Source organism: Ammospiza caudacuta, chromosome 21 (assembly GCF_027887145.1).
Source record: "Ammospiza caudacuta isolate bAmmCau1 chromosome 21, bAmmCau1.pri, whole genome shotgun sequence".
In the NCBI taxonomy this organism is placed as follows: Eukaryota; Metazoa; Chordata; class Aves; order Passeriformes; family Passerellidae; genus Ammospiza; species Ammospiza caudacuta.
In genome coordinates, this window is record NC_080613.1 from 5,414,448 (window position 1) to 5,431,684 (window position 17,237).

Sequence of the window (17,237 nt, forward strand, 5' to 3'; positions counted from 1 at the left end):
AAGAACAGTGAACCACAGCATTCTGTCACCTTCCTTTTATTGTCATATCTCCATCCAGCCCCCTTGAGTACAGGGGAGGAAGAGAAAGCATCTGCTTGCAAAGCCACATATTCCAAAGAAAACATTCAATTTCAGAAAACTAGTGGCAGGAGATTTCATACAAGTGTAGGATAATAAGGCAGAGCTCAAATCTTTTTCCTACACAGCACCATTTAGTTAAGAAAATCCATGGAATCACTAAGGAATTTCTACCATATATCAAGTATTGCAAAGATTTCTGAAAAGGTACAGCAAAAGTAGGCAGAAGATGCAATTACAAACAACTTAGAGAGAACAGAGGAGAGTTTATTACAGTGTCTTACAAGAGCTCTTCTTCCTCTCCCTCACTCCTAAGAATTACTGTAGGAAGCTTGGGTTTGAAGGCAACATGAAGTGGAACAGCTTTTTACACTGCACTGCTCTCCATGAGGAGATGAACCCTCTTCCCTATGCTCAATAGGTGTTTCCATTTATTTATTTTTTCCAGCAGTCTGTTGTAACAGCTCGAGAGGCTGGGGAAGTGCTAAGCCACTCCTGAAACAATCCACTCCTTCAGCAACCTTGGAAGAGAGGTGTGATCTCTGTTCTGGCTTTGTCAGTGCACTTACAAAAGATATAAAGAGAAAACTAATGGTTTTGCAAGACATAAGTACCAGTTTTCAAACTGAAACATATGGTACCACCATGTCATGGGACCTGCCTGATGTCCTGTCTCATGCCAACAGAGCTGGTCTAAGGCAGATCAAATGTCCTTGTGAAAGCTGCAAGATGCCTCTTGATTATGATGCACCTTCAAAGCACATCCAGTGCTTCAGATGTTACAGGATTGCTTATGTTATGCTAAACAGTTCTTAAAAAAATTATATATATATATATATATATACTTGCTGTACCAACTGAAAACAGTTAATTTACTACCCGTAGCTATTTAAACATAGAAATTTAAACAGCCTTCATTCCTGATCTCCTGAATCAGGATCACTTTCTACAGTTTACACTCTGAGTGTCCAACAGCAGCTCCACACAAACACACAAACTCCTATAGCAACAGGCACAGATGAAAACTGAAAAAAAAAAAAAAAATAACCAGGATGAACAGAAAAAAAAAATCTGACTTCAAGCAGCTTCATAATGCAGGAGTCTGATTAAAGTGGAGATAGTAAAACAAGCAGCAAGACTGAGATGTGACAGTCATTTTACCTCTGCTCATGACTGCATCGAAGGCACACCGATGACCTTTGAGCCAGTTCAGAAGCTGTCCTTTATCTGTGAAAGTTCAAGTCAATTGTGCTTTGAATAAATACTTCTCTGTAGTTACACTTGAACTGCTGCATTATATACTAGAAATACAGAAAGTGTCCATGCACAGCCCTGAAGCACTGTGAGAATAGCCCTTGGCAGGTCACTGATGGCTCACAGGGGTCGTAGGCATCACCAGCACACAGAGATGGCAGGCACACTCCCACAGAGACACAGCACCCAGAGCGCCACAACCGCCATGGAAGAAGGATGGAGAGCAAAACTTGCTGGTAGGAGTTCAGCATTCAAGGTTACAGCTGCAGAACCCCAACCAAGCCACTGTGATGGAGCCTCTGCTAGGATAAATTCCCTACTTGGAGTTCATGGATGGAGTCTAATAGGGCTCTTCAAGGAATAATTCAGAGAGCAGCTGAGCTAGTTATTAGTCATTTGCCTTGTTCTTTTGTGGTTGTCACTATGTTCATTCATAAAAATCCCTCCCTTAAGCTTTAACAGAAAAAAAATCCAGTGCTTAAGACAGAGACCAGCAACTGAATTTTGTAAGGCTTTGGGCTGACTCTCACTGGAGCACAGCACTGCTTATAACCAATGGGCTTCCCAGTGCCCTCGGCACACTCAGTACAACAAAAGCTGTACAGATCACAGCAACCCTGAGATAATAAAAGTATAAAGGAAGAGATGGATTAATGTGAGATAGGTATGATAATCTTGCCACCTGGAAGAGATTCTGAAAAGGACACTCTTGCTAATTACACAACAGGAGCAGCAGTGGAAAAAAAATAAGAGTCAGTATATTTGTGTTTTTCCTTTGTTTTACACACACACTCCCCTTAACTGGTATCCGTGCAGGACTCCCTGCAGAACTGTCACTAGTGTTAAAAATCAGATCTTTATAGTCTGTCTTTTTGTCTGTACAAAGTACAGTTGGAATTGATTTTGATCTCCCAAACTGACTGCAGAAAGGAAAGTCTTCCTCTTCCTTCTGTCTTGGTCACCCCTTCTAGATCCCCTCCCTCCTAAGAACCATGTAAGAATGAGAAGCCCTAATTAAACATGACCAACTTGAGATTATAGTTTTGTCATCTTCTTCCAAAAAAAAACGTAAAAAAAAAAGCAAAACACACAATCAACGCCTCACCCACCCCATAAACAATAGTTCCATTTAAAAAAATAAATAAATAGTGTGTATATTTCATGCTGAAAAAAAAAGTCACAGAAAGGATTCATTTTTGGTTTTCCCTCCCCCGAACACGACACCAGGCATTTTCTCCCCCCTCCCCTGACGTAGACACGATGGTACATCCAACCATGTGCATCTGTGTTCAAAATGAGTTTCTACTCCTGCACGGTCCCACATGCATCAGGGAGCATCCAGCTTAGCTGCTAAAGCAGAGCAAAGGCTTTCAGGTTTTGGGTATGGTCCCTGCCTGTTCCTTTGGTCCGTCTGTAAAAAGGCTCCTTGCTGCTCCCAGGTCTCTGCTCTTGTCTGTCCATTACAGCGCCCTGGTCCCGGTCACTGCAGCTTCGTACCCAGCTTGCGCTGTCTGTTCCTGCAAGGCAGCACAGGCACAGTGACACAGCTGTCACAGACATATTTTATGAAAAATCCTTTCATTAGGATCTTTTCTCCTGAGAAGCTTCGGCTTCATGTTTTGCTGCTTTGGAATGTGATCTGGAGAATTGTTTACCCAGCATGCGAAATTGTTTTACTTGATGACCAATGACAGCCACCTGTGTCGAGGCTGTGAGCAGTCACAAGATTTTATTATCATTCCTTTCAATCCTCGTGAAATCCTTTCTTCTATTCTTTTAGTATAGTTTTAGCATATAATTTTCTTTTAATGTAATATATATAAAAAAAATAAATCAGCCTTCTGAAACATGGAGTCAAGATTCCCATCTCTTCACTCATTCTGGTACCCCTGTGAACACCACCACACCCAGCCCATCCCAGGGGGCTGCAACAAGCCAGAGGCAAACACAGGAGGATTAAAGTATGCCTCTGCTTAGCTCCACACAAAACTGAAGTGCCCCTGCCTTACCCACCAAGCTGATCATTCCTTCCCACTCTCCACACTCCCAGAACACCCACCCATCTTCAGTGTAAACAAGATCACATGGGGATGCAAGATTATAAACAACTGCTTGCAAAAACCTTAAGCCAGGGAGCTGAAATGCTGCTTAAATGAGATTAAATTCTTGAATCACACCCTCTCCAGACTCACCTTTCAGATGCAGTCGTTAACCCACAACTTGGTATTTCCTTACTTTGAGCTATTCCACCCACAGCAGCCCAAAATTATCAGCTACATATCGGAAATTTAATTAATAACTGCATCGGAAAGGTCAGAGCAGCAACAGCTCCTCCACTCCCAACAGAACTTACCTTGCTTCTGCTCTTGTGACTGTGTATTCAAACCACAGGATGTTAGGAATGAGGCTGGTATCTCGGATTAAAAAGAACTCTGAAATTGGCCTGAAAAAGGACAATGTGGTAGAAAGGGGGAAATAATTAGACTTTCTTCACTGGAATTTTGATTTAAAAAAAAAAACACAAAAAAAACCCCCAAAACCTGCTCTACTTAACAGTACTATTCTATCACTTCAGGCTTTGTTACATGTTAAAAAAAACATTTTTTTCTTTCCTTATGCAATATTCCCAGACTATATTACATGTAAATAACTCTGCAATTTGACTGGGTCATTAGACATTCATTAAGAAAGGTCTGCTGTTCATCTTGCAAAGCTCCTCCAGCATGCTGCCACACCTCACAGCTTTAGTAGGGATTTACAAAATGTAGCAATTGATTAAATTCCCTCTTCCCCACCCTTACCAAGGACATATGATCCTTTGTATAGATGCATGCACAAGAAAACATGGAGGAACAAAGTAGGTTACACAACAGCCAGTATGCAAAACTGGGACAGAGCCCAGGAATTCTCATTTCTAACATCCACAACAAACCTCCACAGAATAAAGAGCCTTACCATGCAGCTATCCTCGGGAAGAGGGGAGTTAGGATCTCCTGTGTGAAGGCAAACCAGGCTATGGCCATGATGCTTCCTGCCACACCTCCATATAGGACTTGGCTCCAGGTGTGGTAAAGCAAATAAACCCTGCAGTGGAAGAAAAGAGTCACCAGACAGGCTTTAAAACAAAAGGAGCCCAAAATCACGAGTTGAGGTGTCACTGGACCAACAGACATGGGTGCAAGTTATCCTCCAGATGTTAAAAGTGGGTGTCTTTTTTCAGTAAAAAGCTGGCAAAAATAGTAGAGGGAAAAACTGGGGAAAATTCTTCCCTGCTACAGCAGTTTCAGCTTGGAGCACTTCTAGTTTGAGCTTAGCTCAGTAACCCTCCACACTTTTCTTCATCCATCTTGCATCAGCTGAAGAACTAATACTGTTAGTTCCAAAAGAGACTTTTCCAAAGGCAGTAACAGGACAAGTCTCCTCCAGGCCACCAAAGCTGGGGCTTAAAGGCTTTTAAGAACATGGACAGCATTTGTTTTGTGATTTTGGTTCTCTCCAATGTGACACAGAGGCTGCATGACCAATGTGCTCACTGTGACTGCAGCCACTCAGAGCTGCACTGTTGGCCTATTATATGTGTGCACAAGCTACATTCAAAATTCTTTTTGCTCACATATCATTATGATCATCTTATCTGACCTTCTGTCTAGCATAGGTCACTTGATTTCCTCTAATTTTATTTTAATTAGACCATATACCTCTGACAAATTTGTCCTGTCAGGCTTTTAAAATAATTAGTAATAAGTAATCAGCTGTAGCATACAGCCAACTGTGCCAACAGGTAATTACTTTCCTGTGGAAAATGTGACCCTATTTCTAGCTTGAATTTGTTTTTCCAATTACTGGAGCTCACTTTACATTTAATCCACTAAAGAGAAAAAAAAAATCATTATCACAGTTCCATTTTCTTTATCCATCTTAACTAAATCTTGCAAGCTAATAGCTATAAATGTTTTGATTAAGTAATGATCAAGCAAAACAGTGGGATTGATCATCTGTAGTGATCCACATGGTGTGCCCAGATGGGGCAATGCCTCCACACTCAGTGCTGGAAAGAGGGCAAGGCAGTGAGGCTGGATGGAGCATGGCACTGGAGCCCATGAGGAATTGGCACAAACTCAGCTGATTTGGGGTTTTGTAAACACTTGTGAAGCACCACACACGTAGCACTTTTGTTTATTGGGTCTCATGGCAACACTTGTACAAAGCTGCAGTGCAGAATGAGGTGGGAAAGGCAGGATGAGGAATGCCAGGGCTGCTGTGTGAGAGCAGAAGAGAAACAGCTGCTCCATACCTACTATATGAGACTAGCAAAGCCACTGTGACGAGGCAGATGGACAGCACGTGTCGCCAGAGCAAATCCAGAAACCTCGCGTTGTTTGTTTGGTGCATTCTGAAAGAGAAGGAGAGCCATGAGCACAGGGCAGGGAGCTCAGCACTCCTCCCTCCCCCTGAAACCCTAGGAAAGCTTCACTCCACTGGGGTCATGGGCAGCTCAATCCCATCCCAGCAGCAATCTGTGCCACTGGCAGCAGTTAAAGAGCAGCCAAGAAGCCACAGGTGCTTCTCTCCAGCTGTGAGCAGGGATTGCTGTGATGGAGGGCAGGATGCTCACACTGATGTGAGAGGCACGTGCTGAGCACATGCAACAGGGAGCCAAGAGAGTCTCTCCATCACCCACAGAGCCAGGAGGAACTGTGAGCTTTGTCCTCCTCCATCCAGAGCCATGCCCCAGCAAGAATTCCATTGAACCACAGGCAAATCCAGTACTTGGTAAGGGAAGTCAACTAAAAAGTCAGGCAGCTGGTATTATCCAAAAGATTATAGATAACCTCACTGAAACTGAGACAAACTGAGAAAGCAGCTCTTCATTTCTCCTCCTTTTCCCCCACCTCCTCCCTCACACTGAGGCACCATCACAGCTTAGAGAAAGAAACTCCAGCCCTACATGCAGATTGAGTCATTCAAGCTCCAATCCCACCCGAGCCACAATAAATTGTGCAGGTCCTCAGATTTAATTCCATTATCCCACTCAAGTGGCACCCAGCAAGGGAGCCACCCATTTCAGGTTTTGTAACATTAACAGCCAGAACCTGACCCGGAATTTTTACCTTAAATAAAGGAACAGAAAAGAATAGACAGAGAAAAACCACATGAATTGGGAGTGGCTGGACGGCATCCCATATTTTGTGGTCACTGTAGAATGGGCTTCTGGGAAGAGAAAGAAAAAAAGATGGTCAAGGTATGGTCAGCAGCTGGAACACTCCAGATGTGAAGCCAGCCCATGCTGCTGGAGCATGCACAAAGTTCATAGGATATGTCCCTGCTCAGGAGGCTCTGTCAGCCTTTTTACACCCAAACACCCACAGCCAACGTGAGGCAAAGGGGGAAAACCCCTGTAACTCCCCCCAGTGAGCATTCCACCCCAAACTCCCCTGACACACCACACTCCTGGTGCACACCCTACCTTCGCACGGCCGAGGCTCCCGGATTACATTTTTTATTAACCAGTTCACTGCCTCGTTGAACACCAGCCCTCCCAAGAAAGAGATCTGTGAAGGCAAGACAGCTGTGTCATCCCCTCCAAGAGATCCTTCTACTTACCAGGCTCTCTCTGTTGACAAAACCCCAAACATTATGCTTCTAATTTTCTTTTTTGACTACTAGAGTTAAAACCAATGGCTTCCAAATGCTACACCTGAGAAGAAAAGCATTTATTTTCATCTCACTTTCCATTTGGCAACATATTGTGTACATGCAGCTTTTCAGCAGCTGATACACAGAAAGACAAAAATGGCACAGCAGGGCACTTCTGCCAGCACCAGTGAGTGTAGAAAGTGACCTTTTTAATAGGGCAGGTTTTGGGAACTTTGGCTTTTCCCAATGACCAACAGGGGGAGTGCAGACACTGTTATTTCGGTAAATAGTTTAAAACAAAGGTTACTTTTTAGGCTTTCTGGCTTTTCCTTCTATGAATACTTTCATCTTGAAGCTGCTGTCTTCAGTCCAAGATGAAGTCACATTCTGAGCTAAGCCAGACCTGGTAGCATTTATTTTTGCTCTTCAACTTCACAGTTCATACACCTCCACTAAATTAGTCCTGCTGCTGTGATCAAATTCCCAGCTGGTGATGACACTGCCTCCTTAGCACTCAGTCCCATTCCACATGATGAAGCAATTTTTCACTCCTCATCCTGAGCCACAGATGAGGCTGCTGCAAGCAGCCAGTGTCCCTCTCTAGCCCAGTGGTGACCTCGCACATGAAGAATTGACAATCAACCTCAACACCAAGCAAATCCCTTTATTGAGAAACCTATAAATCTGTGCAATAGTTACTCTGGCTTCTTTTCTCTTTTGGGCCAACACAAAACCTTTGAGTTGTCAAAACTGTGCAGCTGCCTTCCCTAGTTAAGAGTTCCCTATTCCCAAGTCCCTTGGGCCACTGGTTCCCATGACACTGCGGCCCTACATTCAAAATCCTTTCAGTGGCCCCTGTTTTAGATGTTTACTGAGGACAAATGCTACAAGAGGTTTGTATGTCCTAGAGGGAGTTTATCCATTCCCAACTACCTGGCAGAGCAGATAAAAAGTATTTTAAGAATTTTCTGCCCCTGGTATTCAACTCACATTTGAAAAACAGCCCTTAAAGACACATCCACTCCCTTGGAAAGCTTTAGGTTTTATTTTTATCCCCTTTTCTGCCTCAGTAGTTCAAAGCAAGTGCATCCCCCTGAGTTACACACACCATTTCCTGCATATGCTGCCCAGTGCTATGATCCTACTGGATTTTGGGAGTGTTCCCACTCTGCAACAGCATTCTGTACTTCCTCAGACATCTCCCTCGATGGTTCTGGACAGATAATGTCCAAAACACACCCGAGTAACACAGAAGTCAGAAAAGGCTGAGCAGCCTTTTAACCTGCCACGGGTGCTAAGTGTCTCCTGCTGTTCCCTGACAGGAAGATGGCTTTCCTCAGCTTGCTCCTTTTAGAGAGAAAAAGAAGTGTGAATACAGGAGCCCCAGGTGACAAAGGAAAAGACTTTTGTCATAAGGAGAGGCTGGGAAGGGAGAGAAGGACTCACCGTGTGAAGCTCTCTCTTGAATATGATGAGTGTTACAAAGCCAACAATAATGAATATTGGACCAAGACTCAAATAAGCTAAAAGCTGGCCAGAGAAATCACCTGGGGAAACAAACAAGAGAAACCAATCAGTGTGAATTTCACAGGTACCCACCTGCCACCACAACATGGGTCAGTCATGCCCTGCATCACAGAGCAGAGGGGCAGACTCAGCAGTGCAGCCAGTCCCTGTGTTCCAGAATGACAGGGAGACAGCAGTGCTTCCATGCAGGTTCAAAATCAAGGGTGAAAGGAGCCTGGAATCATTCAGCAGAGATTTACACCCAGTTTACAACAACAACCATGGGTGTGGGCCCAGAGCCACTTTAATCCAACATGAGCACAGGCTGCTGCATCTTTCCCTTCCCCTCATTCCTATTTCTTCTCTGAGCCAGAAAAAGTCCCCAAACAAATCCTTTCCCACTCCCTCACTAAAATGGGTTAGTTTTCAACTGGATCAGCTTCCTAATCTGTCTCACCATGTGTCTGCATGAACACCAGCATTAGCAAAATGGGAAGGAAATAAACAGCTATACATAGCAGGAGATGTCAGGGAAATAAAGGAGACTCTGCCTTTTTAACCAGTACCCCACTGGTACCACACAGAGGGGGATTTGGGCCTACAACCCAAATAATTAAAAGTCTAGTTATCCCCCAGGGAGAGTCAGGGAGCTGCAATGGGACCTCACAGATGTCATAAGGTCCCTCAAAACCTTTATTCTGAGTTACAAAAGCCACAGAAGTGGGCAGCAGCAGTAAGGAGCAGCTGTGCTTTTGGATCCCAGTTTCTCCTGCCTCTCTTCCCCAAAAAGGGACACACAGAGAAGTATTTGGAGAAAAGATGTCAGCACAAATTCCGAGGACACAAGAAATTATCAGAGCAATTTTGCTCCAAATCAGCAATTTGTATAAGCAGAGTGAGAACTGTCTGCCAGAGAATCTTTAAATACAGAAGTCACCACAAACTTGGTGTATGAACCCAGAGAGCAGCAGAGGAGATGGGTACTTTGAGTATTGCTTCTCACAGACCAGATCCTCTCCATCCCATCACAAAAGGCTCAGCCCCCACAGAAATTTGTCCTTCTTCCCTCCTCTCAAAAGGAAACAGGATGCCTCTGCAAGTCTGAGCATTGGACTCATTCCTAGATCAATTCCACTGCAAGGCTCCCCAGCCCACACAGCCACATTTCAAAGCAGCACTTGGTGAAAAGGACTTTAACCTCAGCCTCTGAGTGCTGGAACTGATAAAAAAAGAAGTTATTGCCCCTCCACAACAAAGTTCATGCTGCTGATGTTATTGCCACATAGTTGTGGTTACATCAGGTACAGTGCATGGAAGCCTCTGGAATTCCAGCTCTGGGGTAAATTTGGGCACCAGCAACATCATCAGCAAGGATTCCTAGCAGGAGTTAGGTGAAAGGAGGAGGATTTGGAGGACAAAACCCTCAGGCATGCTGGGTTTCCACTGAAGTGAGGTTCTGCTTTAGTTTTAACCTGAAAAGCGTTGGGAGACGCTGAATTTGAAACTTTTCTTGCTCCATATGGCAGGTTTGTCTTGCATCAGGTGCATTCCAAATGCTCCCAAAGCAATGGATTATGGTAACACAAAGGGGATGTAAGTGACATTACCAGTTACTTGGCAATAAACAATCAAGCCCCTTATGGTTTTACATAAATCACAAACTCTCAACAAAATGAGTTCTGTCATCAATGATGAGGGAATTCATGAGAGAAGCCACCTTGTCAAGAGACAATTAAACTACCCTGAAAACCTTAGGAATACTTTCCAAAAGTCTCAATTCCAGCATTGCCAAATAAAGAGAACTCATCATCAAGAGATCTCCATGTTTCAGATCACTCACTCTGTTAATCCACAATACATAAAGGCTTAACACCTCCACATTAAAAGCCATAATTTTGTCAATAGAAATAAAACCAGATTATTTATCTTCTCAGAGGGTTCTATTTCTTGTGCAGATGGTGGAAAGGTACTTAAACAAGTAGTCTTTTAATTTAAATAGGATCAGTAGCAGCGAACTCAAAATCCTCTGTTATGTTACATGATAACATTCCCAATAAATCAAATCACCCAGACCTCACAGGCACAAAAACCTCACCTGAGAGGGGAACCAGACACCACCACTCCCAGATGTGCCTACAGGCACCAAGTCCTTCACTCCATCTGAACACAAAACCTCCTCAAATATTTCAGCAGTCCATTTAGAGCAGATAACACTAATAGCACTTCATGTTCCTGTGCCTAATGGCAATTAAACACAGCCACATTCTGAAGCCACTTTTTGTAGAGGAAGCAAATAAACAGCTGGGCACTGAAGGCAGAAACAGAGTCACATTCTGAAGCCACTTTTTGTAAAGGAGGCAAACAAACAGCTGGGCACTGAAGGCAGAAACACAGCCACATTCTGAAGCCACTTTTTGTAAAGGAGGCAAACAGACAGCTGGGCACTGAAGGCAGCACTGGAGCTGCCCCAGGAACACACGAATGCCATCACAAACGGCCCCACAGGATCAGCAGCTCCAGGCAGAGCTTCAGAGAGTAACCCAGCTCGGAAAGGACTGGAAATCCCCAGTGGAGGAGGCAAAGTGAGCTCTGAGAGAAAGGCCAGCGCTGCTCGGCGCTCCGGGGGCCTTGGAGCGTGATTGCTTCTGTCACTCCTGTCTCCTCTCACGCTCCAGCGCGCTCCCAGACTTATTCCCAGCGAAAGGAGACGTGCAGGAGAGCCACAGTTTGAAGTCCAGTCAGATCTAGCAAGCAGCACCCCTGTCATTTTATATAAAAAAAATAATTTTCCTTTAATTTTATAAACTCGGGAATTTTAAAGCAGTTCCTCCAAGGAGAAGGAACAGAGACAAAATCTCTGCAGAAATGCAAAAGGAGAATCTACTTAATACAGATCTCGGGTTTCATTTAGTTTTAAATTCTGCTTTTTTACAGTCCAGCTTTCCCTGGACATTATTTGGAGCTCAAAAGGCAAAAATAAAGGATGCAACTACCCCATTTTTGGGCAGCCAAGAGATAAGGACGTGCAGCACTATACATAGCTCAGACACACGCTATTTTTTCAGCCTTCATTCAGCATCTACTTCTGCTCCAATTCAACATTTTACCCAGCATCCTGTCAGTAGAAATAGCTGAGCTTCACCACATCTACTTAACCTGTATAGGATGTAAAAATGTGAATCAACAGCCCCCAACCACATCCTACCACAAGAACTGAGCTTTGCCACCACCACTTCCTATTGAAGGATCTATTTGTGGCACTGCCACTGGTTGTGTGTTGTTGCCTAAGAGCATATGTGCAAGTTGCACAGACAACATGCAGTGTGTGTGTCTCACTAAATCACTAAATATTCATGATATAAAAGAGTAATTTCCTCTGCTTGTGCATATCCCCATAACACGAGCTGGGGGACAGCAATATCTACAGGAGGCTTTAAATTATGGCATAAAATCAGACATAACTTCTGCAGGGAGATTAAACATAAACCCTGCATTCAAGCAGCCAAACAAGAGTGGGATCTGCTTCTTCCAGGAGATAGTGCTCAGCTCTGGAATGAGCCCTGACTTGTGAGCCTGCACAGAAGCATAGGAGGGTTATCAGAACAAACATTCCTATAGGAGCTGCATGTGTTGATACTGAACAGCAACAAGAACTGCTGAGCCAAAGCAGACACAGCACCTTTGAACCTCTTTATCCACTGCATACCTGCCTCTCCAACTCTGCCTGGCTGTAGGAAACATCCTGGAGAAAATGGGAAAATTCTGTCATTCTGCAGAGAAAAGGTTTGGCACATCAGGTTTCTCTCCTTAAAGAATTTGTCCAGTGTGAGAAGGTCCAGAAAGTCCCAGAGCTCTAAGAATCCCAGCTGCACTGAAGAGAGGAAGTTTTCTTTCTTTTCTCCAAATAATAAAAAAAAAAACCCCAAACAAACCAGGAACTCAATGTTTCTCCAGTGAAACTCACCCTACAGGCAGGAAGTCCCTGAAGATGAGTTTTAAGTCTGCAGCACAAAGTCATCCCATGCAAAGCAATGCATACGGGAAAAAACAACCCTAATTATACCCATGACATGACAGGATTGAGTTCAGTTGTTATCAAACAAAAACCCTCAGACTCAGAGTGTGCCAATACCTTCAGAGTAGCACCCAGTGCTCTGCAGCAGTCAAAAAGGCAAGGAGAACATTTTTAAGAGCACGACAGAAGTTACTGTTACAGCACTACAAAAATTTATTATGCAATTGTGGTGTCACCAGCTGAAAAGGGAGAGTACACACAGAAAAGGCAAATAGAATGGGGACAAAGATAAGCATGCAACAGCAGCCACTCAGAAAGCATCAAATAAATCAGATTTTCAGCTGAAAAAGGAAAACAGATGATACAACAGTTCTATAAAGTCATGAATTATGTGGAGAAATTGACAGCAAACAATCACTGCCTCTCACTGCACATGAGAGAGTGTTTGATGAAATTACTGAGAAGTGGACTTAACAGAAAAGAAACAACAACCACATTAAGCTACAAAGCTCAGTGCCAAAGATATAGTGAGATCCAAAGCAGAAATGGATTCAAAGAACAATTAGAGATACAGCTTTTATCCATCCATCAAAGGGCTTCACAGTCCTGATGCAATCACCAGCTCATTACTGGAAGGACACAGGGAAGAAGGATTATTCCTGCCTACCTGCCAGCAACCTGACACTATGCCAGATCATCCCTTGGTCTCACCAAAACAGAGCTGGTAATATGAAAAGCTCCAGGATAAAAGAAATTCTGCAAGCAGGATGATATTTTTACAGGCTGTCCTCTGCAGCAGCATGCTCTAGCACACGCAGGCAGCACTGCCATGGCTGATTTTTTTCTCCCTATGTTTAATCCTAACATTCCCTATGGGTAGTATTTCAGTCAGGTCTCCAAGACTGCATTCCTGAGACCAGTCTGCAGTTGATTACCACAGCATTCATTTGCTGTTTCTCATTTGTTTTGCTCAAAGTGGACATCACAGAAAGCCCTGGAGAGCTGTGCAGCCACACAAGCAACTCAGGATGGGTTTGATGTATCACTACTGATAAGGAAACATTAGATCAGAACAGGGAGCACCTTTCTGGAGACACCTCTCCCCTTCACAATTAGAAGCAGGAGCCCAAATGCAGGCTTCATCTGCCAGGCAGAAATCAGCAGTGACAGCTTTTTACCCAGGGAGCAGGACCATCACCCAGGCAGATGAAAGCTGGGGCTCTGCACTGGGAATCTTTAAAGATGTGAGATTTTCAGAGGCAGTTGCCACAGCAGCTCAGCAGCCTCTGGGATCAGCCAAGAGCCAAAGCTGTTTGCCACAGAGCAGTGCATGACATGCCAAGACAGCTTAATAATTGATGTTGGTAAAAGCAGGATCCATTTCTCGTTCCGACCCTCTCAGCAGCACGAGGCTGCATTAACTCCACTGTGCTGAGCCTGCTGCCAACACCACTCCTTTATAAATATACATTAGCCAGGCACTTCATGGACCTGCTGTTCAGATGTGCCCAGGCTGAATGTAAACAGCTTTCTAAAGAAAGTTAGGAGCACTTTCCCCAAATCCAGGTAAAAGCTTCAGATCTATGCTTTACTGCAAGTCATTATTTTAGACCAAAATGTTGTTTGCCTTGCCTTAGTAAAGCCTTTGACACAGCTTTCCACAGCATTCTCCTGGAGAACATCCACAGCTTGGACAGGTGCTCTGTTTTGCAGGTAAAAACCCTGTCCAGGCCCAGACTGGTGGGGAAATGGAGCTAAATGCAGCTGGGGCTGGGCTCAGTTCTGAGGCAGGTTCTGTTTCATATGTTTATTCATGAACTGGCCAAGGAGACCAGGTGCCCACTGATGACACCAAATCTCCCTGTGCTGAACCCTGCTAAGGCCCTGCCTCAAATCCTGGGGGCAGCTTTGTGCCCCCCACAACAAGAAAGGCACTGAGGGGCTGAAGCATGTCCAGAGGGGAAAATGGAGCTGGGGAGGGATCTGGAGCACCAGGAGCAGCTGAAGGAGATGGGGAGGCTCAGCCTGGGGGGACCTTCTGGCTCTGCACAACTCCCTGACAGCTGAGGGACAGGCATCAGGCTCTGCTCCCAGGGAACAGAAGAAGAGGAAACAGCCAGAGCTGCACCAGGGAAGGTCTAACTTGGATTTCAGGAACAGCTTCTTCACAGAAAGTGTTGTCCAGCCCTGGCAGAGCTGCCCAGGAAATGGTGGGCTCCTCATGCCTGCAGGGATTTCAGAGCTGTGTAAATGTGGCACTTGAGGATGGGGTTTAGTGGTGGCCTTGGCAGTGCTGGAGGACAGCTGGACTCGGTGATCTCAGGGGCTTCTCCAACTTAAATGATTCTATGAAAATAGATTAACAAACTTTTATACCCCCAGCTGTTTTATTGTTTCAGTCCTTTGTCTCCACTTTATAGGCTTTCATAAACACACTTTATCCAAGATAAACACAGTGCCCATCCCCTCCAAACACAACCCTAAGCTAGGTGATGATTTACCCCTCCACACAATCATCTCCTCCCTCTGCCTGCCTAAGAGCTCTCAACACAGAGAGAAAATATTCAGGTTATGTCACATTGTTCAAGATCTGACAGATAACCCTTGTGCAGGGATTTCCACCACCTTCATTTCCCAAACCAATCCAACAAATGGAGCACAGGACGCTCTGTGTATACTGCCAGGTTCAGATAAGGAGATAAGATACAAAGATGAACATATCAGTACTACTGGCAAGATTATTTCCCATCTCTCCCAAACTGACACATTAATATATTTGAGAAGGGGGATGGCAGAGGAGCTGACAGTGTGGAGGAAAATGCAAGACAGAAAAGGAAATGCCAGTATTTCACATAAAGCATCACAGAAAACCATCAAACAGCCATAAGAGGGAGGGCCAAGAAATAATGTATCTCCAGCGCCAGATATTTTTTCAGTGTTGTCACATTTCAAGTCTCCTAGCTAAATGGGCACTTTCAACCCAGAAGATCCCTAAGCACTTTAAAAGCTTTAGGAATTGCACTGCTGAGAGGAGCTTTCATCAGGAACTAAAATCCAGCTACTGAAACAGGACATACAGCAACACTCCATGGCAAGTTGGGAACTGGAAATATTGAGAACAACGTTTAAACAAGATTTGGATTCTGAGCAAATGATTAATGCTGTAACTCTGACAGTTCATTTTTCTATTATCTCTGATTATAACAAGCACCCAAACCCAAACAAGCAAAGCACAAAGCACCCACAGGAGCTCCAAAGGCCCACAGGTACTGATGGGACACGGTTCAGGCATTTGCCAGCTGAACACAGACCCGTTTGCTCTCGCACATCAGAACTCATTCCAGCTGGTGTGAGAGGCTTTGTGGGTCACCCCTGTCCCAGCTGGAACAGCCCACCCTGCACTCAGGAACCCACTGTTCCTCAACCAGGACACAAACCCACCTTGGCCAGAGCTGAGACACAAAACCTCCTGTGCCCGGAGCGCTCGGGGCATTTCCCTCAGCGCTGACTGACCAAAGTGCCCCCAGGAAAAGCCCCAGATCCACGGGGACAGGGACACGCTGCCACCCTCACACTGCCCCGGCAGCCGAGCCCACCCAGGGCACACGGCCCCCGTGGCACATCCCCGCTCCCTGAGGGGGCACCAGGGCCCCCAGAGCCCCCTGGCACGGTGACACACCGAGCCAGACCCGCAGCGCCCGGAGCACGGAGGTGACACCGACACCGGCAGCTGCTGAGGCGGCACCGAGAGCAGCACACCGTGGGTGGGACCCTCGCCTCGAAGCCAGGGGTACCGCACATGGCCAGAGGGCTGCAGGGGCGGCGAGGCGGCGGTGTGGAGCGGGCAGGGCGGCAGTGGACGGCCAGGCGGCTCCGGGATCCCCGGGACGGAGCCGCCCCCCCCGAGCCCACTCCCGGTCCCCTTCCCCGTCCCCCCCTCCCGCAGCCCCCCAGCCCGGAGCCCCCACCGCGCATGCGCATCGCCGCTCCCGCCGTGGCTCCCAATCTGGCAGAGCGCCTCGCCGCCCCCAACGCGCACGCGCGCCCTGCCGCCTCAGCGCTGCTACTCAATGGCTCACTATTTGGCAGCCGCCAGCGCGGCCCGCGGCGGCGCCGCGGGGCGGCGGGAAGGGGCCCGCCGCGCCCGGAGGTGCGGTGGGGAGGCCCGGCGGCGGCGAAACGGAGCGTTACCTGCGGGATACTCGACGTGAGTGAGGGAGACCGGCCGCCACGGCGCGGGCAGCGAGCACTCCCCGACTGCGGCCATCTTACCCGGATACCGGGCCGGGCCGCTACGGCCAATCGGGACGCTCTTGAGGGGCGGTGCAACCAATGGGCGGGGGCGCGGGGAGCGGCGGGCCAATGGCGGCGCGCGGCAGGTGAGGCGCCGGGCAGCCTAGCACCGCCCAATTAAACATCCAGCCCGGGGAGCGCCTCGGCCAATCGGCTGGCGGCACCGCGGCCCGGCAGTGGGCGGGCACAGGGAGCGGCGCAGCCAGTCGGAGGAAAGGCGGGCTGCATGGCGTTTCATCATTGGCCAGCGCTGCCGTGCGGATGGGCCAATCAGCAGCTCGCCCTGGCGCTAGTTCTCAGCCAATCAGCGTTGGCGGTGGCGCCGCGGGCGCGGGGCGCTGAGGCGGGGGCTCGGCGGGAAAATGGCCGGGCTGGGCCCCCTCAGAGCCTGGAGAGAACGGCCCGGGCTGCCCTCACATCCCTGCGACCCTTCCCAGGCTCCCCCTCACACCTC

General features: G+C 46.7%; 1 protein-coding gene across 1 annotated transcript; it reads right to left on the reverse strand.

Moving 5' to 3' along the window:
* Positions 1-149: 149 nt before the first annotated feature.
* Positions 150-16,767, reverse strand: DOLPP1 (dolichyldiphosphatase 1). The gene is made up of 8 exons (XM_058818337.1): positions 16,682-16,767; positions 8,416-8,516; positions 6,800-6,884; positions 6,444-6,543; positions 5,627-5,725; positions 4,288-4,416; positions 3,686-3,775; positions 150-2,849 (listed from the first exon to the last, which is right to left on the reverse strand). The coding sequence occupies exons 1-8, from the start codon at positions 16,755-16,757 to the stop codon at positions 2,813-2,815; spliced, it is 717 nt and encodes a 238-aa protein (XP_058674320.1). The 5' UTR covers positions 16,758-16,767; the 3' UTR covers positions 150-2,812.
* Between the last annotated feature and the right edge of the window lie 470 nt (positions 16,768-17,237).